Below are 24,242 nucleotides of genomic sequence, written 5' to 3'. Positions count from 1 at the left end.
CTGTGTCAGCAAGGTGGCCTCATCAGGTAAAGGTCTGATGCCTGACAACCTGAGTTTGATCCTCGGGCCCCACATGGTTGGAGGAGAGAACTGACTCCTAAATGTGGCTGTAATTTTAGAAGATCAAAACGAAGTAAAACAACCGATGTGATAATAATCACATTTTAAGTTTCTCGATAAAATGTACGGTCATTATTTCCCACAGTATTATCCATGTTTGTTCTGCCTGGCATCTTTTAGTCATTACGTCTCTGTTGATTTTGTAAACTGACCCTTCTACCTGGCAGCCTTGTTGAATTCTGGAAAGATTAGGGTTGGGTCCAACTGTGCAGAATAGAAACCTACTCATGGAAAAAGGTCAGAGATGGGAGCTGTGTAAACTCAGTTCTGCAAACAGAAGGTTTCTGTAGGTAGGTGTGTGTGTGTGTGTGTGTGTGTGTGTGTGTGTGTGTGTGTGTGTGTTCTGGGGAACCCAGGGCCTCCTGTGAGCATGCTGCACCACTGGGCCACTGTCTAGTTCTTTGTGTAGATACTAAAAGCAGGGACGGACTCTATGCTGGGAATTGGAATTACTAACTAATGGAAGAGTTAGAGGGAAAATGAGATCTTTTAGTTTTAAGGTCACTCTACTAAGTGGGGACTAAAGTCTGAGAGGGACACTGTGGCATTTATGGTAGCTTTGCCTCTGGATGCCCACCAGGGTTAGGTGGGTTGAGTCATCTCCGCATCGTGAGCCAGTGGCTCTGACCCAGCCTTGGGTCTGTGTTTCGAAGCCCTCTCACCTGCCCACTGCTTGCCCACTGTAGTATCCACAGCAGGGCTTGAATCTGGAAGCATCTTAAAGGATTCTGTGGCCTGGCTGTGTTCAGCATCCTGCTCCTAGAGATGAGTGGACCTACTACTGAGAGACCATGCTCTGTCTTGCCCTGTAGCTCTGGCATATGCTATCTCAGTGTTGTCCCCCCCCCTCCCCGGAAAATAAACAGTAAGAAGGAAGCCCAAGTCTGATTCTCTCCTGACTCCCCAAGATGAGGGCCAAGAGCAGCCCTGTTCCGAGAGCAGCCCTCTTCCCCCACATGGCTCATGCCTGGCTTAAGGCCCGTCTGTAGCTCTGTACAGGATCCCCACCCACACATTCTCAGGGCATGAGAAGTTTCCCTCCCAGATGCCTGGAACAGCACTCATTTGTTCTTGGGACATCCAGAGAGGTTGAACCATCTGTCTACACCTACTTCCTAGATGAAGAAACTGAGTCAGAGGAGACCAGCTTATTAGTATTTTCCATGGGAGAGCTAGCTGCTGGGGACCTGGGAGAGGGAGCGGGCTGCAGTGGGTTTTGGGACTCCACACTCAGGCAAACTGAACTATAGACAAAGATAAAAGTCAGCTATCTCCCACCTGGTCAGCTGCTCTCCCCTCTCGCTGTACACAGACCATCGGCATCTGCCAGGAATGTAGACTGCTCCACACCCTGTTGCCCCGGCACACCTCACCATGCTCTGCCTGGCTCCACTACAACCCTTGGAGACCTGGACAAGGGGCTCCCCACACTTTCTCTTCCTCCAGCACCCAAGTCTTGAGCCTGCAATGGTGCCGAATTGACTGCACCTTTGTGGCAGCAGCCAAAGCTGTCCCCGTCCAGGTTTTTTCCTACGGTGCTGGGGTGAGACATGAAAGGAACTCCAGAGTGAGGGTCGGGGGGCACATAAGTCACATGGGGGACACAGGGTTGCCAGGTAGTACAAACAAGTCTCCTGTGAGTGATTCCTGGTCCACTTCCCATTAGGACGGCCTGGTGCTGGTTACGTGGTATTGGAAACTCCAGTTCAGCTGGGGATTCTCATAACTGGTGCCAGGGACTTTCCTGGGGTCCGTACTTCCTAGATCCACGCTCAGGGTTCACAATGGCCTTCTGGGGGTCAAAGTGACAGGAGAATCTATGCTAACTTAGAGGTCAGTAATTACTCATATCCAAAGTGCACAGTGGGTAGTGTGAATCTTCATCTCCATCAGTGCCTCTTGGCACCTCTGGCCCAGCTGGCCAAGGGTCAAGACAAGCACAGCACAGGTTCTGAGAACTGCCCACCATGGGTGTTCCTCCCAGCCGCACCAAGGTGGTGGCAAGGACTCACTTCCCCTTCTGCTCCTCACATGCTGTGTAACCCTAGCTGGCCTCAAGATACCTCTGGGGTTAAGGCAGAACCAGGTGGCCCCTGGGTTGACAACGCATCCCTGGTTTTTGATCCCACCCACCCTCACCCAAGCCTGAACTTTGTAAGGAATGTGGTCTGACTTCATTTCCCATCACTCAGGGCTAGCCCTGGACTAGGCTGGGGGGCGGGGAGGCTGTGCACGCGGCTGTAGACACAGCGCCAGGCAAAGAAGCAGAGAGAGGCTGTGATTTTTTTTTTCTATTCTTTTTTTTTTCTGGAGCTGGGGACCGAACCCAGGGCCTTGCGCTTGCTAGGCAAGCGCTCTACCACTGAACCAAATCCCCAACCCCTGAGGCTGTGATTTTCTTTTTCTTTTTTTTTTTTAAAGATTTATTTATTTATTATATATAAGTACACTGTAGCTGTCTTCAGACACACCAGATCTCTTTACAGATGGTTGTGAGCCACCATGTGGTTGCTGGGAATTGAACTCATGACCTCTGGAAGAGCAGTCGGGTGCTCTTAACCGCTGAGCCATCTCTCCAGCCCGAGGCTGTGATTTTCTTACTGTGACCCTTCACCCTAGCTGGAGGGAGCAGGAAGGAGAATGCCCACCTCACCTCGAACTCCATGCTGAGGAGCTTGTAGTCTGCTCAGAGCCACCTGGAGAATAAGGGGCAATGTGGCCTGGCCATAAGGAAAAGCCAGTCAGCTCTCTCCATGGCTGGGTCCCATTTTAGAGTCCTAGACAAGACCAGCGAGGCCTGGCATACAGTTGGCGCTCTGCAGGTGTGCAAGTGATAAGTGACACTGGATGCTGATTGGTGCTGATCCTAGGTGATGAGGGGTGGGGTGCATCTAAACCACTCTCCTGTGTTCCTCCAGCTCCAGGGACCCCATATCACAATGCTGATGGAACCATTGTGGGATTTTCTGTTTCACACTGAGATGCGTCTTTAGTCCCAGCTGAATGGGCACCAGAATCTTGAATTCTATGTAACTGTAAGACAGTGGCTCCCATCTGAGTCTCTTGAGATGTGGGTGTGAAAGATGCAGATTCCAGGGCCTGAGGCTGCCTGTAGAGGCCAGGCTCTTCTGCTGCTCCCACTAGGGCTTGGTTCACATAAGGCTGGCTGCAGGTTGCATAGTCTCCTAGGTTGAGGGGAGACACTGAGACTGGTTTTTTACTGGGCTCACCTACCCCTCACATCATCTCCTGGTCCGCAGCCTGCTCTGCCTGCTCTGGGGCTTCTTAGTGTGGGAGCCTCCTAGCCTGTGGGGTCTGGGTTCCCTAGACAATCCTTACTGCTGGGTTGTCCAGGTAGCTCCGTACATGGGGGGATGAGAAGCCCATATTCTGAGCAGGGGTGGGGCGAAGTCAGCTAGAATACAGTCCCACACACTGTTCAGGAGGACGATTCTCAAAGGAACACCTCTGCACCCACCCTGTCCACAGAACCCCTGAACCCCACCCCAGAGGGGACAATCTGGTACCCATTTATTTACCAGTTCTCCTGATCATGTCAGAACTTGAAAAGCTCTCAGAGAAGCCGTGTCACCCAAAGGGACTGACACGGAAGAGACATCACCTCTCTCCACAGCGTGGTCAGCCTGACCGGGCCTTGTGTTTGTGCAAGTCACAGATACCTTCAGCCCCATGCCTCAGGGCCAAGGGTGGACCAGCGAAAGCCCCAGCAAGAACCACTCAATGCCCCCGGTACAAACAGGGAACCAACCAGTAACAACCTGAGCAGGGGACAGCCCTGCCTCTTTGTCCTATGCTTCAAGTTCTGCCCTGTGGGGATGGAGGGTGAGTTCAGCTGCCCACTGGGCCTCATAGCAGAGCCACCTAGCTGACTCAGACCCAGGGCCCCTCCCTGAAGGAGGGCTGGTTCTCCTAGGGGCGGGCCCCGGCAAGCAAGCGGTCAGTGTGGGGAGTCTGCCCGGTAGACACTACTGCCAACAGGCCCCTCACTGTGTCCAAACAGTGGTGTGAGTTGAGGGGTGGGACAGGTGGGGACCTCAGAACCATTGTTATCCACAGACCATGGCCTTGCCAACAGCCCAACCCCTGCTGGGGTCCTGTGGAAGCCCCATCTGCAGCCGCAGCTTTCTACTGCTTCTCCTTAGTCTTGGTGAGTATGGGGTGGGCTGATCTCCAGGGAGAGGTAAGGGAACCCAGGGCCTTCATGAGTTGGGACCTTGGATGAGGCTCTACCTGCCCTTGGCTTTCTCCTTGGGCCGTCGCTAGGTGTCTTGAGTCCCAGGAAGGTTAGGGACTGAGAACAATGAAAGGCCTAGAAAGTGAGGACACTCCTAGTGGGGAAGATCCCTGGGCCTACGGAGTGTAGGTCATATGACACAAAGGGGTGCAGGGGCCTTAGCTCTCTCTACACCCAGTGGGGTATGCAGAGGGCTGGGCCAGAGAGCAGTTTTGCCCCAGCCTCTCTTTCAACTTTGTACCCTCTGGCCCACAGGGTGGTTGCCACTTCTGCAGACCCAGACTACAAGGACAAGCCAGGTGAGGTCTTGGGGCTGCAGGGTGATGTACCTTTAACATGAATACATACCATTGCTTGGTGTCGATTTTCAAAGAGGGCTGTGGGGAAAAGTGTCTCTGAGCCCAGAGAGTAGCAGGATCCTGGCTGTAGCTGAATCCCGAAAGGAACTGAGTTGGGAAGCAGTGGGGCCCTTGGGAGTTAAGTCCCCTGCCCCAGAAGTAGCCAGACTCAGGCAGTACCTGGGCCTTGAAACAGTTGAGACCAAACTCTTGGGTAAAGAAGTACCTATCTGCTTGGGAAATGTCAGCCAGGCCTTGTCCCCCTAGGAGGCCGCACTTCTCCATGCTGTGACCGGCACCGTTGACTTTGCCAGGTGGGTTCAGCAGCTTTGGGGGCGTTCAGGAGCCCCTTGTGGGCTGAGTGAGCAGGTGCCAGACATCCAGGTTCCCAAACTGTCATTCCTCAAGGTCTTGAGTGATCTTTCTACCCACTCCCTCCTGATCTGGCTGGCTCAGAGTTAGGGGAAGGACTGTGTTCCAGGGCACAAGCACCTTGTCCTCCAGGCTATCACTTGTCCCAAAGAGGGTCACAAGAAGTCCAGGCTTCTGAAGGGAGGACGCTTTGGACAGGGAAGTACTTCTAGAGGGACAGTGGGTTCAGACTCCCAGCCCTGTCCCCAGTCTTCCCACAGGCCTCTTTCTTGGCCTCACGTGTGATGAGGTATCTGGCCTAAGCATGGGACACGCCAAGGAGCTGGCTATGGCTGTGAGACAGAAGAATATCGTGCTCCAAGTACATCAGGTCAGTCCCCTACTATGGTCCTTGGATGGTATGAGGGAGAAACACTGCAACTAGGAAGTTGGTGACCAGTTTGTAGAATACCACTGCTCATCTTCATGCCAACTCAGGGTCTGGTCCTGGCTAGTGGCTCCCCTCAGAGCTCCTCATGCTGCCTAAGCTGACCACTAGCTTGTGTATCTTCTGGGGGCTCAGCTCTCTGGGGGTCTGAATGCCTTTCTTCTGGGCCTGCTATCCCAAGCCTGAGCTGATCTGGCTGTCCCTCTCCTGGAGATTTTGCATTGTCTTTCAAGGCTCTGTCCTCAAAATATGGTCAATGGTGGCATGACTCAGGATGGGGAGAGGGAGGCCAGTGTGATGAGCGTTCATGGATTCCAGATCAAGACAGACCTGTCCCTGGCTCTTGAGGCAAAGGGATGTTCATGCTATAGTCTATGAACAGAGCCAGGGTACAGCCTGTGGCATGTAGGGTGGAATGGAACTGGGGTGCCCCAGGCCATCCTTGAGAGCTGTGGCCTAGAACATTCTAAGCTGCATGTCCTGGTCTTCCGGCAGCTGCGCTGTCTGGCCCGTCGCCTCCCTAAGCACCTCACCAACGAGGAACTGGATGCTCTCCCACTGGACCTGCTGCTCTTCCTCAAGTAGGCCTCAAGCTGAGGACTTGGTCTCATCCTCCCACTGTCTAACCCTGGACTACAATGTGCAGTGACTGGGTGGTTTTGTCAGGGAGGCATTTAATGGAGTGCTCTGTGTGTGTGTGTGTGTGTGTGTGTGTGTGTGTGTGTGTGTGTGTCTGTCCATCCGTCTGTCTGTCCATCCATCTGTCTGTCTCTGTGGGTTTGTCTATGTGTGTGTCTGTCTGTGTCTGTGTCTGTGTCTCTGTATTTGTCTATGTGTGTGTGTGTCTGTCTGTGTCTGTGTCTCTGTATTTGTCTATGTGTGTGTGTGTCTGTCTGTGTGTCTGTACACTTACACAGTAATCAGCATACCCCCCTCTCCATAGTCCAGCCATGTTTCCGGGGCAACAGGCTTGTGCCCACTTCTTCTCCCTCATCTCTAAAGCCAATGTAAATGTACTCCCACGGAGATCTCTGGAGCGCCAGAGGCTGCTGACCGGGGCTCTGAAATGCCAGGTCTGGAATGGTATCATCTACTAGAGGTAGACAAAGCACAAAGGGGGGGCTTGGTTGTTCCCCTAAGGTGCTGAAGCTGGCTGTGTGTGCAGGGTGTGTATGGATTTCAAGTGAGTGAGACGGATGCACGGGCTCTCGGAGGCCTGGCCTGTGACCTGCCTGGGGAATTCGTGGCCAAATCTTCGGAAGTCCTCCTCCCCTGGCTGGCAAGATGCGGAGGACCCCTGGACCAAGGCCAGGCAAAGGCTGTCAGGGAGGTTCTGAGGAGTGGAAGAGCCCCCTATGGGTGAGTAGGAGTGGCTTAGCATATAGGCAACTACACCTGAGGTTATTCATTACCAGACTGGGCTTTCTAGGGCCAGGTCTCCCCTGCTGTATTCTGTCAGGTCTTGTTCCCTAGGAGGTTGCACTCCCGACCTCTCAACAGAGGTATTGTATGTCCCAGCTCCTGTCTCCCGATGTCTGTCTGGGGCCATGTTCTTGGTCTCTGAGCCGTGTCCTTGTTTCTTGACAGTCCCCCATCGACGTGGTCAGTCTCCACCCTGGATGCCCTGCAGGGTTTGCTGGTAGTGTTGGATGAGTCCATTGTCCACAGCATCCCTAAGGTAAGGTCCTGATACCCAGCCTGGCTTTGAGGCTGCTAGACCTTGAGACTCAACCTACCACCCCCCCATCCTTAGGATGTTATCACTGAATGGCTGCAAGGCATCTCCAGAGAGCCCTCCAGGCTGGGGTCTAAGTGGACTGTCACACACCCAAGGTTCCGGCGGGACACAGAACGTGAGCCCAGAGCCATGTTTGTTGGGTAGCAGACGGAGATGGGACAAGTAGGGACAAGGGGTCTAGCACTGCAGCGTTCCGTTTACTCCTACCAGTGGCCCTTTCTTGTCTCCTTGGCTTGGTCAGTCATAACTTCACGGGGTGAATAGGACTGCCGTCAGTGGGTAAACTGAGGCCAATGTGTCATAGCAGGTGTGGGAGGAGAGAGAGTTGAGAGGGGCCTCTGACTCTTGCCTACCCCTGCAGAGAAAGCCTGCCCTCCAGGGAAGGAGCCTAACGTGGTGGATGAAAACCTCATCTTCTACCAGAATTGGGAGCTGGAGGCTTGTGTCGATGGTACCCTGCTGGCCGGCCAGATGGACCTTGTGAATGAAATTCCCTTTACCTACGAGCAGCTCAGCATCTTCAAGCACAAACTGGACAAGGTAATTCTTTTTTTTTTTTTTTTTTTGGTTCTTTTTTTCAGAGCTGGGGACCGAACCCAGGGCCTTGCGCTTCCTAGGCAAGCGCTCTACCACTGAGCTAAATCCCCAGCCCCCGACAAGGTAATTCTTAATGGGCTCCCGTGTGCCTGCGGGATCCAGGACTACGGCTCCAGGAGTTACTCTGCCCCTTCTTCCATAGACCTACCCACAAGGCTATCCCGAGTCCCTGATCAAGCAGCTGGGCCACTTCTTCAGATACGTTAGCCCTGAGGACATCCGGCAGTGGAATGTGACTTCACCAGACACAGTGAATACTCTGCTTAAAGTCAGCAAAGGACAAAAGATGGATGCTCAGGTATCATCTACCCCATGAGGCATGTGGCCTGATGGGGGATGCACCTTTCCCTGCTCCAAGGTGCCTCAGTGGCTTCTTCCCACAGGTGATTGCCTTGGTCGCCTGCTATCTTCGGGGAGGAGGCAAGCTGGACGAGGACATAGTAAAAGCCCTGGACAACATCCCCTTAAGTTACCTATGTGACTTCAGCCCCCAGGATCTGCACGCTATACCCTCCAGTGTTATGTGGTGAGTTCAGGTGCCTGCAGGGCTGAGCGGATATTCAGAGCTTCCTAATCTTTGACATGTCCTACGATGTCCCCCAGGCTGGTTGGGCTCCATGACCTGGACAAGTGCAGCCAGAGGCATCTGGGTATCCTCTATCAGAAGGCCTGCTCAGCCTTCCAGAACGTGAGCGGGCTGGAATACTTTGAGAAAATCAGGACATTTCTGGGTGAGTCAAGGCACACACTAGGGGTAGCCACCACAGGACCACTACAGACCCCACAGTCATATGCCAAATTCTATCCTCTCCCTGCCCCACGTCTGGGCATATGTGGGATCTGACTCTGATGACTTTGGCTCTCCAACCCCTTCTGGCCCGAGTGGTCCAATGGTTGCTGAGCACAGAAGGTCTTGGATATTGCCTCGGAAGAAGATAATCTCTGAGAAATTGAGTGTGCTAGTTAAGAGTGGGACTGTGTGGTGCTGAGGGTTTTCAAACTGAGCCCTCAACATCTGCAGGTGGGGCCTCCAGGGAGGACCTGCGGGCCCTCAGCCAGCACAATGTGAGTATGGACATAGCCACTTTCAAGAAGCTGCAGGTGGATGCCCTGGTGGTAAGTAGAGGTAGGAACTATACAGTCACCAGGCTTCCTGAGGAGAAGGGCTTGGGAGTTGGTGGGGTCCTTACCTTTTGTCAGGTAGAGCTTCATGAGGGCCTCGTGTGTGAAGCAGGGGTATAGGAGGGACAAAAGACAGGACTTCATGAGGACAGGTTGGACCTTGTGAGGGGGGAATTTGGACAGGCTCTGCTGGCAGATATATGACCTCCTGAAGGGCCCCTTGTTTATAGGGGTTGAGGTATTGTGGGCTGTGGTTTACTCCCAGTGGACCCTCCAACCTTCTCGGGGCCTAGAGACTCTGATGGCTGCCCTGTGCTCTGACAGGGGCTGAGTGTGGCTGAGGTACAGAAACTTCTAGGGCCACACATTGGGGACCTGAAGACTGAGGAGGATAAAAGCCCTGTCCGGGACTGGCTCTTCCGACAGCAGCAGAAAGACCTGGACAGTCTGGGTTTGGGACTTCAGGGTGGCATCCCCAATGGCTACCTGATCCTAGACTTCAATGTCCGAGGTGAGCTGGGCTGCCTGTGGGCAGAGCTGGGGGTGGAGTTGGGAATCTGAGTGGCCTCTTCTCTTTGCAGAGGCCTTCTCCAGTGGAGCCCCACTCCTTGGGCCAGGATTTGTGTTTGCATGGATTCCAGCTCTGCTCTCAGCTTTAAGACTGAGCTGAGACCACCACTCCTAAGGCTCCTGGTCCCAGCTCTATTGTCGAGCCCCATCTTGACCAGGAGGGGATACCAGGGGTCATTGCCAAAGTTTGAGGATTCTTGAACCCAATAAACAGTGGCATGTGCCCCCTTGAGATGTCCTGCAGTGTTCCCAAGTCGAGAGAATGACTTTGGAGTTTCTTGTGATCACAGAAATACAGTTCTCCATGTTCATCCTCCCCATCCACTAACTTAGAAAGAGGAATGAAATATGGTAACCCCCCCTCCCCAGGCAGGCAGTAGTAGCTATTCAAGGCCTTCCTGGTATGATTGCTGACGTCTTCCAAGGGTAGTGGAAACCCTGAGACTCTAGCTGAGGGGTGAGAGGCCACCACAGTCTAGACCCTGTCAAGAGGATTCTGTCCCCAACAAGGCTCTCACAGAGACATGCTGTACAGTAGCCTTGTGCTTTATTCAGATCCACCAGTGAGGGCAAGAGACATTCAAGTAACACCAAGTTCCACTTGTCTTGGAATAGGTCAGAAGATCTGAACTCTATACCACCTGGTCCTTGAGGTTGGGCAGGTTCTAGTGCCTTATGGGCTCAGAGTCATCCTCCTAGGAGGGGGGACACAGCAGCAGGTCCCCCTGGGGGCCAGAAACATGTACTTCAGCCTAGGCAGGTGTCCTGTTCCACCTAGCAGCTCCAGTTCTCCTGAATCTGATGTTCAGGGGTCTGACTGTCGTGGGTCAGTGCCATTGGCAATGGCCAGAGTCCTAATGTCCTGTGAGCAGTGGCCATTTGTCCCGAAGGTAACTGACACAGTAGCAGCCACAGAAGGCTGGAGGGCAGAGCCACAGCAAGTGACAGATGGACTGGAGGACTTCCTGCAGGTGGAGAAGGGACCCATTAATCCTGATTGGAAGATGCCCTCAGAGTCCCTTCTGTGTATCCTCCCCTTTGTGGTGGTGACAGATGGGAGGGCCAGTGGACGAGCCCATCCACGACTGCGCTTCTGGTCCCAGCCTGGTCCCTTCTTGTGGTTTGAGTTGAGGTGGGGGCATTTGTTCTGTTTTTGTTTAATCCAAGGATTGAACCTGGGCCCTTGTACTTGGCTAGGCAAATTCTTTCCACTGAGCTACATCCACTGATACATGTGTGTGTACATATGTATATGTGTGTGTATGTACACACACATATTAATACATATATGTATGTATATATACACATATAATACATATAGTTATACATGCATATGCATATAATTTAAATTTTTTTGCTATTTATGTGTATGAGGACTCTTATTTGTATCTATGCCTGTATGATAGAAAAGGACATCAGACCCCATTACAGATGGTTGTGAGCCACCATGTGGTTGCTGGGAATTGAACTCAGGACCTCTGGAAGAGCAGCCAATGCTCTTAACTGCTGAGCCATCTCTCCAGCTCCTGTGTATAAATTTTTGAGGCAGGTTACATCCAAGTTTCCCAGGTTAGCTTTAAACGTGCTCTGCTGCTCTGGCAGGTCTTAAACTTGCAGTCCTCCTGCCTCAGCCTCCTGAATAGCCGGGATTATAACCCTGGGCCACTAGGCTTGGTCCTGGTTTGGTAAGTTTTGGATGAGGCAACTGTGTCACTGTAGATGGTTCGTTAGGCAATGACCTGTGTCAGCTGTGACACATGACAGTTCCCATGAGGCAAAAGAAAGGTAGGGACAGCCAGGGGTCTGCAAAGGAAGGGAGCAAAGGCTGTGGCCATACCTGAGGCGTGGGAAACACCATCATTCCCTGACAGATCGGAGGACTGGATCAAACTGGATGGTGGGTAGGCAGTGTTGGGGGGCCTGTTGGTCACATAGGGCAGCGTGGGGCTGGTGTCCAGGCCCATCTCAGACAGATCCGACATGTTGTGACTGTGCATCCACAGGATGACGTTTGGATGGTTTCGGGCCTTCTGCAGATCCCCCACGTTCTGGCCTAGCAGACTTCTTACACTGTCCACACCCATGCTCTGCAAATGAAGCCAGAGGTTTGGGGAGGAGGTGTGAGGATCTGTAAGGGTACCCTTCCCTGTGAAGGACCCAACACGGTCAGTGCTGCTCCCAGGACTGAGGGGCAGAGGTCAAATGCCAGCTGCACTCCTCTGACTTTGGAGCACATGCATCTGAGACCTGGGATTCCTAGCTTGGCCAACCCCACTCTGTCTGCCAACCACAAAGACAAGACTCCCGGCTGGGCATTGTGGTGTATCTCGGTAATCCCAGCACTCAAGACACAGAGGCAGGAGGGTTGTGAGGTCCAGACTGGGGCTACAGAGTAAGAGCCCATTGCAAGAAAACAAAACAGAGGTAGCCCCCAGGCCCACCTTCAACGTCAGGGGGTTGAGGTTGGTGAACGTGTCAATATCCATGGAGATGTTGGCCTGGGCCAGGTATTGAAGTTCCTCCAAGGGGGCACCACCTAGAGGGAGCAGTGACGAGAGCCGAGGAAGCAGAGGACTTGCGGGGGGGGGGTGACACAAAGGGTAAAGGAAGGGTATATTAAGGAGAGGCAGAGGAGCACAGTACAGGGCTCACCGAGGTAGGGGCGTATTAAGTAGTAGTATTCTCCCACATTGCTGGTGTTCCTAAAGGCCTCATGAGCCTTGGCGAAGAGCACGTCCTTCCGACTCTGAGGGCAGGGAGAGACGTCTGGAGCTCCAGCCAGCCTGCGAGCGGGATGAGGCGGATGAGAAGTCTTGAAAGGCCCTGATGGGACCACTGAGTGTACTCTGCATCCTCTAAAGCACTGATTTCCTCTTGCCCTCTGTATAGCCACCCAAATTTGAACCCACTGGGTACACCTCAGAAAGTGGCCTTATTTGGGAATAATAAATTTCTTCACAGATGAAATCGCAGAAGATGAAGTTCCTAGGTTAGCCCTAAATCCACTTCCTGGTGTCCGTATGACAGGTGGGGGTTTAGATACAGACACATAGGAAAGAGCAAGACAGACTTCCCCGTGAGGTTCAGAGGGGCCTGGCCCTGTGGACATCCTGATTTTGCACTTCTGGCCTTTAGAAGTCTTAGAGGATATATTTCTCATTTTAAGCCACTCAGTTTGTGAGGCTTCCTTTCTTCATTTTATGCTTTTTAAGTTTTTTTTTTAAATATTATTTTTGTGTGAGGATGCACCACGGTACATGTGTGGGGTCAGTACTTGCTTTCACACTGTGGGACCCAGAGATCGAACTCAGGCTGTGAGACTTGGCAAGCACCATTATGAAGTGTGTGTGTGTATGTGTGTGCATACGTGCATGCGTGTGTGTGTGTGCGTGCATGTGTGTGTGTTCGTGTTTGTGTGTGTGCGCACGTGCATGTGTGTGTGCGTGTTTGTGTGTATATGTGTGTGTTTGTGCATGTGTGCGCACATGTGTGTGCATGAATATGTGTGTGCCTGCACGTGTGTGTGTTCGTGTTTGTGTTGTGCGCATGCATGTGTGTGTTCGTGTTTGTGTGTATGTATGTGTGTGTACGTGCATGTGTGTGTGCATGCATGTGTGTGTGTATTCGTGTTTGTGTGTGTATGTATGTGTGCACATGTGTGTGCACGTGTGTGTGCGTGCATGTGTGTGTGTTCGTGTTTGTGTGTGTGTATGTGTGTGTGCACGTGTGCATGTGGGCGTGTGTGTGTGTGTGCATGCATGCACAGTGCAGAATTTCACTTCAGTAGCAATTATTATTTGGGACACTGGCCTGGGGTTCACTATTTCAGCTAGTCTGGCTGGCCAGCAAGCCCCGGGGATCCTCCTGTCCCTGTTTCCCCAGGGCTGGTGTGGTGATTACAGGTGTGGTGATAACCTCCAGCTTTCGTTGGATGCTGGGGATCTGAGCTCAGGTCCCTGTGCATGTGCTGCAAGCACTTTGCAGGCTGAGCCGTCTCCCCTGCCATTTGTGACATTGTCTTACAGTAGTCCAATAAACCTCTGGTGGTGTGCCTTGGACCATTCCTCTCCCTCTCCCCACTTCAGCTTCCCCGTGCCTCGTGTCAGGAAGGTGGCTGCTTGAGAGGCTCACCGGAACTCTGAGGGCTGGATGATCTGGATCTGCTCAATGCTCATCCAGCAGAGACGGGAACTCCCGATGGCTACCAGAAGAGCTCCAGTGACCTTGCCGTTATGGTCCAAGAACCTCTGGAGAACTGCCTGGAGACAGCGCCAGGCTCAGTGGGGCTGGGTAAACCAGACCAGCCAGCTCCCGCCCCATTGCCAGCCTTAGCACCCTCACCTCTGTCTGGTTGTCCAGAGCCGCGTCTGAGGCCAGCAGGATCATCACTGTGTCTCCGGATGTGATGTTCCACTGGCCTATTTCAGCGAGGGAGTAGAGGTAGACCAGCGAGGGGATGAGGTGCAGCTGGTCCTCGGGGATGCCATGTGGGTAGATCTGAGGCAGGTGGGCAGTTTAAGTTGTAGCTGAGCCCTCCAGCCTCCACCCCACACAGACCATCCACACACCTGAGCAAGTTTGGTTTTGACAACATGCTGGCACTCTGCAGGCAGCGGGTGTTGGAGCAATGGGTCCAGGTTGGCCCTGAGCACACGTGTGCCTAGGCAGGACTCCAGCTGGGTGCAGTCATAGTGCACCAGGAAGAGGTCGTCGTGCAGGGTGGCTGCTGTGATGTTGCCACGGACACAGGATCTCCCTGCAAGGGGTGCTGATGAACTGCTGGCGGGTGAAGGCCTGAGATGACAGCTTACTGGCTTTGGGACCCATCTTTAATGCTGGCCCACATTTTGTTCTTCTTCGCTTTTGCAGGGCTGAATCTTGCTATGTATTCCAAGCTGGTCTCAAACTTAAGATCCTCCTATCTCAGCCCCTTAAGTGCCACCATGCCTAGCCTCTACTTCTGACCATAACCAGGCCTTGACTTGCTCCTCATTTTTGGTCTCTAACCAAGAGCTTTGCCCAGACTGGATCAAGATTAGGAATCCAGACTTGGGGAGGCATAGAGTCCCTAGTATATGGTGGTCACACTGACCTGTGCGCCGCTTGGACCTTGAGGACACTGAATTGGCTTTGGACTCCAGGAAGTTGGTGACGAAGCGTCTGGCATCATGTCTGCTCAGCTGGCCTGCTCGGCAAGCAGCCACCACGCTGCGAAAGAAGTCCAACCCCACAGCCTGGCAGAGGCAAGTGTGTCTGTTCCCAGTCATAGGAAGGGTTAACCTAGTGCCTCCCTCTGCCCCACAGGCCCTTTGTGCTGTGTGATAAGAGCCCCCAGGGTCACCACTCAAGGCTCAGAGTAGCTGTGTGACACACATGGTCCTGGATGGATTGGTGGTACCCACAGCCAGTCCAACACCGGGTACCTTCCTACCTCCTGCACCTTCTCCCACAGATGGGGGCTGATGTAGGTAGCCAGAGGTCCCAGGGCCTGTAGCCCTTCCAGGTTCCAGGAGCCAGGAGGCCTGGTGCATGGGAGACAGTACTTACTCTATTGGAGTCTAATATGCTATCCCATCTCCTAAGCAGGCCGAAAGAATATTCATAGGCTCTTGATTCCTAGCCAGTACCCACAGAGTTTTAGGGATTTGTCTTGCTATGAACCCTAAGTGGGAAGCCCCCTTAGCCTTGCACCTCACTGCTTCAACCTGTAATGTCAGAGTGGGGTCGAGGCTGGGGTTAGAGTTCAAAGAACAGTAAGACTTCAAGGAGGCATCATTGCTGTCCTGGGTTCAAACCTCAAGCCCCTCCCATCTTATCTGAAGGAAGGAAGCCCTCTAGCCTCCCTGGACCACCGCCCCCCCCAAGACCGATTCTTAGAAACCCCACCCACCCGATTTGCGTCTTCCCATTGGCCAGCAGGGTGTTGAGGGCAGCAGTCTGCATGACAGTAAGCCCTGGGCAGTGAAGCAGATTCTTCAGGACACTGGGGTCTGCGGTCACAATTTGTGGTGCCTCCATGTCACATACCAGGACACCAAGAAGCCACAGGTCTGAGGCACTGAGCGGTAGGTGGGGTCCCCCCTGCAGGGACAGTAGGTCAGTGATGAACAGGTAACTGGGCCTCGCTGCTCAATCTTGTCTCCACCTGAGGTACCTACCAGACAGGCCAAGGCTGTGCGCTGCAGAGCAACTCTCTGGTTGGGTAGGTTGGCCAGCAGTTCTGTGTCCCCCTGGGCAGCGCGGTGAATGAAGGCCCGGCAGTTAGTGTCCCCCACCTGGCTCAGGCTGAAGACAAGCGGAGGGAAGTCAGGGAGGCAGGACTGGGCCTCCCACCAGCCTTCCCCATATCTCTAGGGTGGCCCAAGACCAGCGGTGGCGGCCCCATCACAATTGGAGGCACATGATAAGAAGATAATCACTGATGTCCTGGGTTCAAACCTCCCTGCTGATGGCAGGGATACTCACTTGTAGAAAAGTAGAAGGTTGGGCGGGTGGAACTGGAAGTCGTCCTGGAGACCTAGCCGTGCAGCAAGGTTGGCCAAGCAGCTGAGCTGAGCAGGGGTAGAAGTCAGGCAGCGGGTTACTGTCTGCCCAGTGTGGCCTGACCCTGGTGGGACACTGCCCAGCCCCTACCCCAGCTCAGCGGAAGACACACTTTAAGAAGGAATTGGAGACATGTGTGAGAGAAAACCTGGAGTAGCACAGAGTTGAGAAGGCAGGTGGAAAAACAAGGCCCGAGACAAGACAGTCCTGAGAGAAGCAGATGGACAAACTGCAGTAAAAAGTCAGACTAGGGTGGGGTGGCGCACGCCTTTGATCCCTGCGCTGTAGATGCAGAGGCAGGGGGATCTCTGTGAGGTGGAAGCCAGTCTGGTTTACAGAGTGAGTTCAAGGACAACAGGATTATGTAGAGACTGTGACTCAAAAAATAAAAATAAAAATCCAGATGTTCAAATTAGAGCTGCAGCAGTTGTTCAACTGTGTATAAGTTCTAACTCACCCGAGGCGAGCAGCCCTACAGAGGGTTAAAGTGGGTCAGCTTTGCCTAGAAAATGTCCGTCTTCCCTCCCCACTCTGCCCTCACCCTCCCTCTCTCCCTTCTTTTTCTTTCCTTTATAGGGGTCTCCCTATGTCGTCTGTCTGACCTTGAACTCGATTCTCCTGAGTACCGAGATGTCAGGAATACATCATGCCTATCGTGGCGAGCTGTCGCCATGTTCCCGGAGGGGGTAATGGCAGCTTCTGCCTTTCAGGGGACAGGTTCACTGCCTCTAAGCTGTCACAGCTGTGCACGGATAGACATTTGTTCCATCCCTTTGTCCAGGGGCATGTGGCAAAGCCTTGCTTGTTTCCACTATCAGTGTGGCTAGGGGCGCTTCGCCGGTACAAAGGAGCAGCTTCTGGTGCCGATTTCCTTCCGGCTTTGTTCATTTTTGCTTCTGGGTTTTTCGTCTCTTCTTTCGGCCCCCCTCCCCCATTTCCTGATAGAATACTACACTGTTCAGATGTTTTGCTTTTGCTTTTTTTTTTGTTGTTGTTGTTGGTGGTGGTGGTGGTGGTGGTGATAATGATGGTTGGTGATGGTGGTGGTGATAGTGGTGGTGGTGATGGTGGTGACGGTGGTGATGGTGGTGGCAGTGGTGGTGGTGGTGGCGGTGGTGGTGATGGTGGTGATGGTGGTGGTGATAATGATGGTGTTGGTGATGGTGGTGGTGATGGTGGTGGTGGTGGTGTATATACACTGCGACATGGCCAGAGGACAACTTGTGGGAGACGATTCTCTCTTTCCATCATCTGTGTTCTGGGATCAAAATCAGTTTGTCAGGCTAGTGGCAAAACCCTTTACCAGCTGAGCCATCGTGCAGGCCCTGCATCTTTCTCTTTCCTAACACACGCATGCAAAGCTGTAGTCCGCTGTCGTGCCTGCTGAATCCCATTGGTTTGGGTAAGTCTTCTTTCTTCTAGACAAGGCTCTGTTCTGTAGCTCGGGTTCAAACTCCTAATCCTCTTGTGTAAGCCTCCATGCCACTGGATTCCAGCACATTTCAACATGGCAGGCATTTTTAAATTTTCATTTAGCTCAAACCCTTTTTACAACTGTCCTGGTGCCAGATGTGGTAGTGCACACCTGAAATCCAAGCCCCTGGAAGGTTTTTAACTTTCACGAGTTTTTAAGTTTGGGACTGAGGGCTTGAGAGAGAGGCAAGCGGTTAAGGGGACTCCTTAACGGCTCCTGCAGAGAACTTGAGTTTGGTCCACAGCCCTCACATGACAGCTGATAGCTGTGTGTAACTCCAGTTCCAGGGGATCCAACACCCTCTTCTGGCCCTCTCCAGCGCTGCATACATACATGGTACATAGTCATATGTGCAGAAAAACACTCATACATATTACTTTAAAAAATCTTTAAAAGAAAAAGAGTTAAGGCCATCCTTGGCTACACGTTGAGTTCAAGGCCAGGCTGGGATACACAAGACCTCACCCCCAGAAATAAAATCTTGCGAGTTTTGTTCATGGGCTGGAGAGATGGCTCGGCAGTTAAGAGTACTGGCTGCACTTCCAGAGGAACTGGGTTCAATTTCCAGCTCCAACATGGTGGCTCACAACCACCCATAACTTCAGTTCTGGGGCGTCTCCCACCCTCTTGTGATCTCTGCAGGCACTGGGCATGCATGTGATGTACATGACATGTACATGACAGCAAGCAGCAAGACATATAAAATAAATCTATTTTAAAGAGTGTGTTCCTCAGCCAGGCGGTGATGGTGCATGCCTTTAATTCCAGCTCTTAGAGGCAGAGGGAGGTAAATCACTGTGAGTTCAAGGCCAGCCTGATTTACACAGTGAGTGCCAGGACAGCCGGGACTATACAGAGAAAACCCTGAGTGTGTTGTTCAATATCCAAGTATCTGAGAGTTCTCCATCTACTTTCTGCAATTGACTTCTTGTTCAAGTTCATTGTGCTCCGAGAGCGGATACTGGATGCTTTCTTTGTAAGGCTTGGGAAGGTGGATCTTAGAGCCAGTGATGGGTTTGTCTTCGTTTCTTACCAAGCATGCGTTCTTTCCGTTGTGCGGTAAAGTTGTCCGCCATACCAGCTCCAGCAATTAAACTTCTGAATGAGCTCCTCTGTATTCGCGATTCCTCTGCCATACCTGATCTGCCCTGCCAGGCAGCAGACGGCACCGGCTAGCACAGTGCATTTACTCATTTCCCCTTCCAGTCTATCAGTTTGTGCAATGAGTATCTGGGCATTTTGAAGTTAGGTGCACACTTGTGAAAGGTTGTTTAAAAAAAAAATAAAGGATCTCTCTGCACAGTTGAGACAGTCCCCTATTCAGTCCCTAAAGGCTGAGGTTAAAGGCCCATGCCACACTGTCCAGCTCTTTCCTTCTGTTAAGTTGGGCAGATGATGGTTGGTCTGATGTAGGGCCAAGTGGGCTCGGTCGGCCTTGGTCGGGGCTCTTGCAGCCCCAGGTGGGAGAGAGGCCAATGGGCTAAAAGATCTTTCCTCATAAGTCCTGGGGCTAGACCAAGGAGGCATCACATCCTAAGTGAGCCCAGGGAGGAGCCTGAAGCAGCAGACAAGACCTGGGCCATTTCAAGTTGAGGCCGAAGCATCGTGTAGACGGACTTGCTGGAACCACCCAATGTGGGTACTCGCATTGGTCATCTTGTAGCAGAAGCCTCCCCTCAGAAGGGACAGACTACTTATTACAGTGGGGCCACCAAAGAGTCACATTCTAGGTGGTTTGGAGGTTGCCAGGATGACTTGGAGACAGCCCTCTGCTTCAGGAAAGCTGTGTGCCAACCCCCCAAGCCCTTGCAAAATGGCCCCTTCACCTGTGTTCCTGTCTGTTAGCCCGAAACGCCTGTGCTTTTTCGGCCCTTGCAAGCACTTACCTGCCAGGCTTTGAGTGCGACCCTCTGTGAAGCCAGGCTCCTGATTAAACTGGAGAGCTGTTCCCGGGGCAGCTGGCTGGCTGGCAAGCACCAGAAGTTTTGCAGGAGGGAGGTGTTGTCCCTGTGCGGGAGGAGAAGGAGGCCGTGTGGGTGTCTGAAGGGAAAGACCCGCGAAAAAAGGCAAGGGAGGCTTTGGCTACTGCAGGGGGACTAAGATCTCTCAGCCGTCTCCACCATTGGGGAGTAAGAGGCAGGGAGTACCTGTTACAGATAAAATATTCTTTCCTTCCCCCCTCCTTTCCTCCTTCCCCCTCTCCTTCCTCCCCTTCCTTCCCTCCTTCTATCATCCATCCTAGAGGACCTTGTTAGGGCCAGGTTCTCAGCTGGGTGGGACTTAACATGGGTCCTGCCATCACTCTGGGGCTCAGGCCTGGACCAGTCCTGATGGCTGCTGAAGGGTACAGGGTCACATGCTGGGTGACCATAGGTGAGGTCATCTTCTGGACTTTTCTCAGGGTGTTATATAATATCCACCTACTGTGGGGAGGGTGTCTCTGACGCTAACCCAGGCTTGTCTAGTCATACTTGGGACCCTGGTCCTGCTTGACAACTGGCCCATTGATGAACAGGATTCCCAAGAAATGGGAAAGTCAAGCTCAGGCCTGAGAGCCCTAGACCGAAGAAAATGACTAAGCTAAAATGACTTAGGGAATAGCGATGACTTTGAAGGCCCTGGTCCCTACAAGCAGTGATGGGTGATGACCAGGAGCTCCAGGGGGGACGCCTGGGGGATACTGACTGAGGTTGTAAGTCCCTGATGGTCAAGGCTTCTCTTGCCGCCATGTAATTGACACTGGACACTGGAAGCAGGCCAGCGAGCAGCACTGAAGTCAGGCTAGGCCCTCTAGGTCAGTGATAGCAGACAGTGGCCCTGTCTGTGCCTTACCTACAGACCCTGGACATAGTCCCTCCCCTGGGAACACCAACAGAGGATTCAGGACCACTCCTCCTCTCCATGCCCCATCTCAGAAAACAATATGCTCAGTTTGGGTTTTGCTCACCTGACCCATGTGTTGGCTTCGCTAGCATTTAGTCCCCCCTTGGGCAAGTCCTTAGTCTGAGGACCCGAGCAGTGGGCGGTGAGGGACAGGAGAAGGGCGAGACCAGGACTCGCCAGCGTGCCTGCAACAGAGTGTTGGTGAGAGCACGAGAAGGAGTTCCCTGTGACCGCCTCAGCCACAGCCCCTCCTAGAATGAGGACCTAGAGGAGGCTTGCAGAGCCGTATCAGTTTCTGTGCACATAGCCTGGGCCTGCGTGCAGTATGTCTGCTGGGACATACTGGGACACAGTATTTTCAAGTATGTGTATGTTTTCCGTACACAGGTACATGTGTGTAAGTGCCTCCTTGATTGTTGCTCTGAGTGCTTATAGTTTGAACACGGAGACCCCAAAACTCAGAGACTCCATATTCTTTCAAGCCTCTCCTTTCTGTAGTGGGCCATAACAGGTCTCCCAGCCCAGGAGGAAGGCACAGTGACACAGAGCAGACTCTTAGCAAAATCTCTTACACAGCAGCAAAGGGCCTGTGGAAGACAACAGGACAGTGCTCTGATGTCCTTTATGGACCATTCTCCTCCCTGCCTCCTTGGGACCTGGCCTGGTTTATGCCAGGACTACCAAAGAGGGCTTGGTCTATGTCTTGCCCTGTCTTGCCCACACTAGGACCCCTAGCACTGTGCTGGTGGAACTGTGGTTCCAATGCTCTTTTGTACCACACTAGCTGGCCTGCGTCCCAGGGACCTCAGTCTCCTCTCTTCCTTCCCTTGCAGCAGGTCCCCAGGTTTGGGTTCACGTGCGTGGGATGGCCGGAGCATCAATACCCCACCTCTGCGGCAACATGACCCATAGCCACCCAAGAGCCCCAGGCATCCCCTTCCGTGTGGAAGTGTTTTCTCACCCATTCTGGAGCCCATAGCCAACCGTCTGAGAGTTCTGCTCATCCTGGCTGAAGCGTCTCAGGGCAGGGAAGCCCAAAGGCTGTGGGTGGGAGGTCCAGGCCTGACTGGATGTGAGGCAGGGAGCGATTCAGGTTAGTTTCACCGGAGACGGAAAGAGAGAGAAACAGAAAGAGAGACAGTATCAAACAGCTCGAAGGGTATCTGACCCTGCCTGGGGAGGAAAACAGCCCCACAAACAAACGTCACAACGGCAGGGAGTGGCAGGGGAGAGGAGCTAGTGAACCTGGCCTTTCTTATCACAGGTTGGGCCCTGGGGACCCATGAGTGCCTTGTATCCAATTAGCAAATCTCACAGTGAATCTCCCAAGCAGTGGGGGAGAGGGGCCCCCCACACCTCATGGCCCAAACCCCAGCCGTCAGCTGTCTCTGAGATCCCGGTTCTAGGAAGACAAGAGGGGGCTCGGCCAGAGCTGTTGGCTCTGTTGCCTTGTGCCACTGACTTTCCCTACCTCGGGGTGCACAATCTGATGACTTCTGGGTTCCTATGTCCTTCTGAGGCCCATGAGGTACACGGGGAGGTCACTACCTGTGCGGGGAGCAAAACAGGCTCAGATGCTTAGCGGTTTGCAGCGCTGTGGGTCCCTTGGGGTCAGGTCTTACCTGAGCCGGAATGTAGAGTCTGGTAGTGAAGGTGCTGTCCAGGGCAGGGAAGAGGCTACTTCTGACCAGATGGCCACAGGATACAATAGATCAGGTGCTCCGGATGCCGGAGATCCAGGCAGGCTCAGATTCTCCCCATCTTTGCAGCAGAGTGTAGACAGAGCTGTCACGGTTCATGCTCATCTGCAAAACTGTCCCAGTAGCCAGGCCGGGACTGCTCTGCCCGTCAATCCACTGTGACCGCCACACCTGCCAGGCAGGCCTGTGGGAAGGAGACTAGACTGTGCCAGGTGATGCTTGTATCAACCCCTCGGGCCCAGGCATAGCACACACCTGCTCTTCAGCCCCAGGAGAAACTCAGGCTGAGCTTGGGCTGAGCTCAGGGTTGGCAGGCACCCAGCACACACCTCCCCTGGAGGCCCGGCTTCATTCAGGGTGTGACGAGGGGCAGCCTGAATTCACGTATGTCTCGTCTCTGAGCACATAGGTGTATCTGCACAGACTGTGCATCCCCAGTGCTGACACAGGCAAGCTGTCCCCACACTGGACATTAGACATGCAGAGACAAGTATGGTGACTGGGCATGGACACCCCACGGGTGCTAAGGACAGTGCCATGCAGACATGTGGGCTGTGAAGCACAGTGACCAGGCGGAGAGGTATACATTGGACAGCTATTCCAGCCGATGGCTCTACTCAGGGCCTGGAAGCTGCTGCCAAAATCTCAGGGCACAATCATCAGCACAAAGGCCAAGATGATGGCCCCACCAGGCATCTGAGAGGGTGAGGAAGAAGGTATGCAAGGGGGACTTCCAGCCTACCACATCCTGAGACGCTGCCTCTGGGCTGAAGCAGATGGGTCCTGAGTGTGCCAGGCTGGTTCCTGGAGTGTGGATCTGAAGCCACATAATCACTATCTGCACCCAAAGGTAACCATCAAACCTGCTCTGTGGCCCGTGCAAGGCTGCAACTGTAGTAACAGCAGATCATAGCCCCACCCCCCAGGAGTGCCAGAGTCCTGCCTGGTGGGTGCCCCGTTAGGTTTGTGTTCAGACAGCTTGGCTACTTCAGAATCTTGCTCAGTATGGGTCTCACAGGGCTCCTGGGCTTCCATCTGGTCCAGTGTAACCAACATAGCAACTCCCAGAAGCTACATTTGGCAATAGTGAGCGGCACCCACTTTAGGGAACTCCATTCTGGACGGGCAAACTCCTGGGGACACCTTTTGGAAAAGGTCCCAAGAATAGAGAACAGGCTGACCCTGAGCCCCTGTATTAACCCGGGTCAAGGGCAGACTGCCAATGGAGCTCTGACTCCAGTGCTGACCCGGGGACAGGTTTTGACTAAGGAATTGTTTTTGTGCTTGTATTCATCTGAGGTCCTGGTATTGAACCTAGGACCTTGAGCATGCTAGTCAAGTCTCTACCACTAATTTACAGCCCCTGCTTTGGCTTACAAGGATACGCTGGACACAGAGACGCCCTCTGGGAGGAGGTGTCATGTGGTGAGGGGTCTCCACCTACCTCCAGGGCTCAGGTAGGCTGGAGGAGAGTGTCCACATTCTGGCTTGGGCAGAGGTCAGATTCTGGGCTGCCCATTGTGGGCTTGACCTCTAGGTAGCCCTAGGCCCAGAATCAACAAGTGATCATAGCAATAGAGTCACAGCCGATAGGGCCACATCCTCTCCCTCTCCCTGTTGTAACTAACTGAACCCTCTCACAGCCCTTGGGCTAGTTCGAATCCTGGATTTCCAGATGAGAATATGGGGGCCCAGAGAGGCTGGGGGAGTGGCTCTAGGGCACAAAGTAAGTGCCAGAGAGCCCTGGGCAAGGCCTTCAGCACACTGCCCACACTTAGCTATCCTGCCTGAAGTGCTGGCCAGGCAAGCATTGTCTTAGGTGGCCCCTCCTCCAGGGAGCCTTGTATAAGTAATTGCTCTATATCCTTTCAACCTTGCCTGCCCTATAGCCACAGTTTGAGGGCGAATGTACGAAGGTGGATCCCTACTGGGACTCTGGAGCCTCATCTGGGGACATCCCCCTGGCATGGGAGCAGGTGCTCAATCAAGTGGGTAGGTACAGGGGCCTGGGAGACCATGAGGACTGATGGGGATTTTTTTTTCTTTTCCTTTTTTCAGAGCTGGGGACTGAACCCAGGGCCTTTCGCTTGCTAGGCAAGCGCT

At 53.2% G+C, this 24,242-nt stretch overlaps 2 protein-coding genes across 6 annotated transcripts; one reads left to right on the top strand and one right to left on the bottom strand.

The window, feature by feature from the left end:
- The first annotated feature begins 3,679 nt into the window (after positions 1–3,679).
- On the top strand, positions 3,680–9,771 carry Msln (mesothelin). Of its 3 annotated transcripts, none has more exons than XM_087574010.1 (17): positions 3,680–3,963; positions 4,198–4,288; positions 4,631–4,674; positions 4,981–5,027; positions 5,335–5,455; positions 6,008–6,093; positions 6,456–6,585; positions 6,678–6,871; positions 7,100–7,190; positions 7,266–7,365; positions 7,612–7,790; positions 7,990–8,145; positions 8,231–8,373; positions 8,451–8,578; positions 8,869–8,963; positions 9,294–9,480; positions 9,551–9,771. In XM_087574010.1, the coding sequence occupies exons 2-17, from the start codon at positions 4,201–4,203 to the stop codon at positions 9,637–9,639; spliced, it is 1,878 nt and encodes a 625-aa protein (XP_087430136.1). In that variant the 5' UTR covers positions 3,680–3,963; positions 4,198–4,200; the 3' UTR covers positions 9,640–9,771. The 3 variants fall into 3 exon arrangements, with proteins under 3 accessions (XP_087430136.1, XP_087430135.1, NP_113846.1); XM_087574009.1 differs by having other exon boundaries at positions 3,953–4,077; NM_031658.1 differs by lacking the exon at positions 3,680–3,963 and having other exon boundaries at positions 4,111–4,288; positions 9,551–9,770.
- A 293-nt stretch (positions 9,772–10,064) lies between these two features.
- Mslnl (mesothelin-like) lies at positions 10,065–22,349 on the bottom strand. 3 transcript variants are annotated; one of them, XR_015630834.1, is made up of 17 exons: positions 22,062–22,323; positions 21,911–21,987; positions 21,401–21,501; positions 20,504–20,624; positions 19,443–19,563; positions 16,005–16,090; positions 15,698–15,824; positions 15,430–15,620; positions 14,971–15,061; positions 14,632–14,773; positions 14,108–14,295; positions 13,881–13,957; positions 13,671–13,798; positions 12,192–12,322; positions 11,981–12,075; positions 11,377–11,626; positions 10,065–10,504 (listed from the first exon to the last, which is right to left on the bottom strand). XR_015630834.1 is itself a non-coding variant. In XM_087573374.1 (17 exons), exons 3-17 carry the CDS (start codon positions 21,441–21,443, stop codon positions 10,314–10,316), a joined length of 2,061 nt encoding a protein of 686 aa, XP_087429500.1. In that variant the 5' UTR covers positions 21,444–21,501; positions 21,911–21,987; positions 22,062–22,349; the 3' UTR covers positions 10,065–10,313.
- Positions 22,350–24,242: the final 1,893 nt, after the last annotated feature.

Source organism: Rattus norvegicus, chromosome 10, assembly GCF_021556685.1.
Source record: "Rattus norvegicus strain SHRSP/BbbUtx chromosome 10, alternate assembly SHRSP_T2T, whole genome shotgun sequence".
NCBI classification, from domain to species: Eukaryota; Metazoa; Chordata; class Mammalia; order Rodentia; family Muridae; genus Rattus; species Rattus norvegicus.
Note: the sequence above shows the minus strand (reverse complement) of the source record. Positions and strands in the feature narration are given on the sequence as shown.

Coding starts and splice junctions, on each gene's coding strand:
- Msln (XM_087574010.1), top strand. CDS start 4,201: ATGGCCTTGCCAACAGCCCAACCCCTGCTGGGGTCCTGTGGAAGCCCC. Junction 5,028..5,334: donor GGCACCGTTGACTTTGCCAG/GTGGGTTCAGCA, acceptor CCCTGTCCCCAG/TCTTCCCACAGGCCTCTTTC. Junction 6,094..6,455: donor GACCTGCTGCTCTTCCTCAA/GTAGGCCTCAAG, acceptor CCCTCTCCATAG/TCCAGCCATGTTTCCGGGGC.
- Mslnl (XM_087573374.1), bottom strand. CDS start 21,443: ATGAGCAGAACTCTCAGACGGTTGGCTATGGGCTCCAGAATGG. Junction 15,062..15,429: donor AATGGGAAGACGCAAATCGG/GTGGGTGGGGTT, acceptor CCCATGCACCAG/GCCTCCTGGCTCCTGGAACC. Junction 14,037..14,107: donor TCAAAACCAAACTTGCTCAG/GTGTGTGGATGG, acceptor CACCTGCCTCAG/ATCTACCCACATGGCATCCC.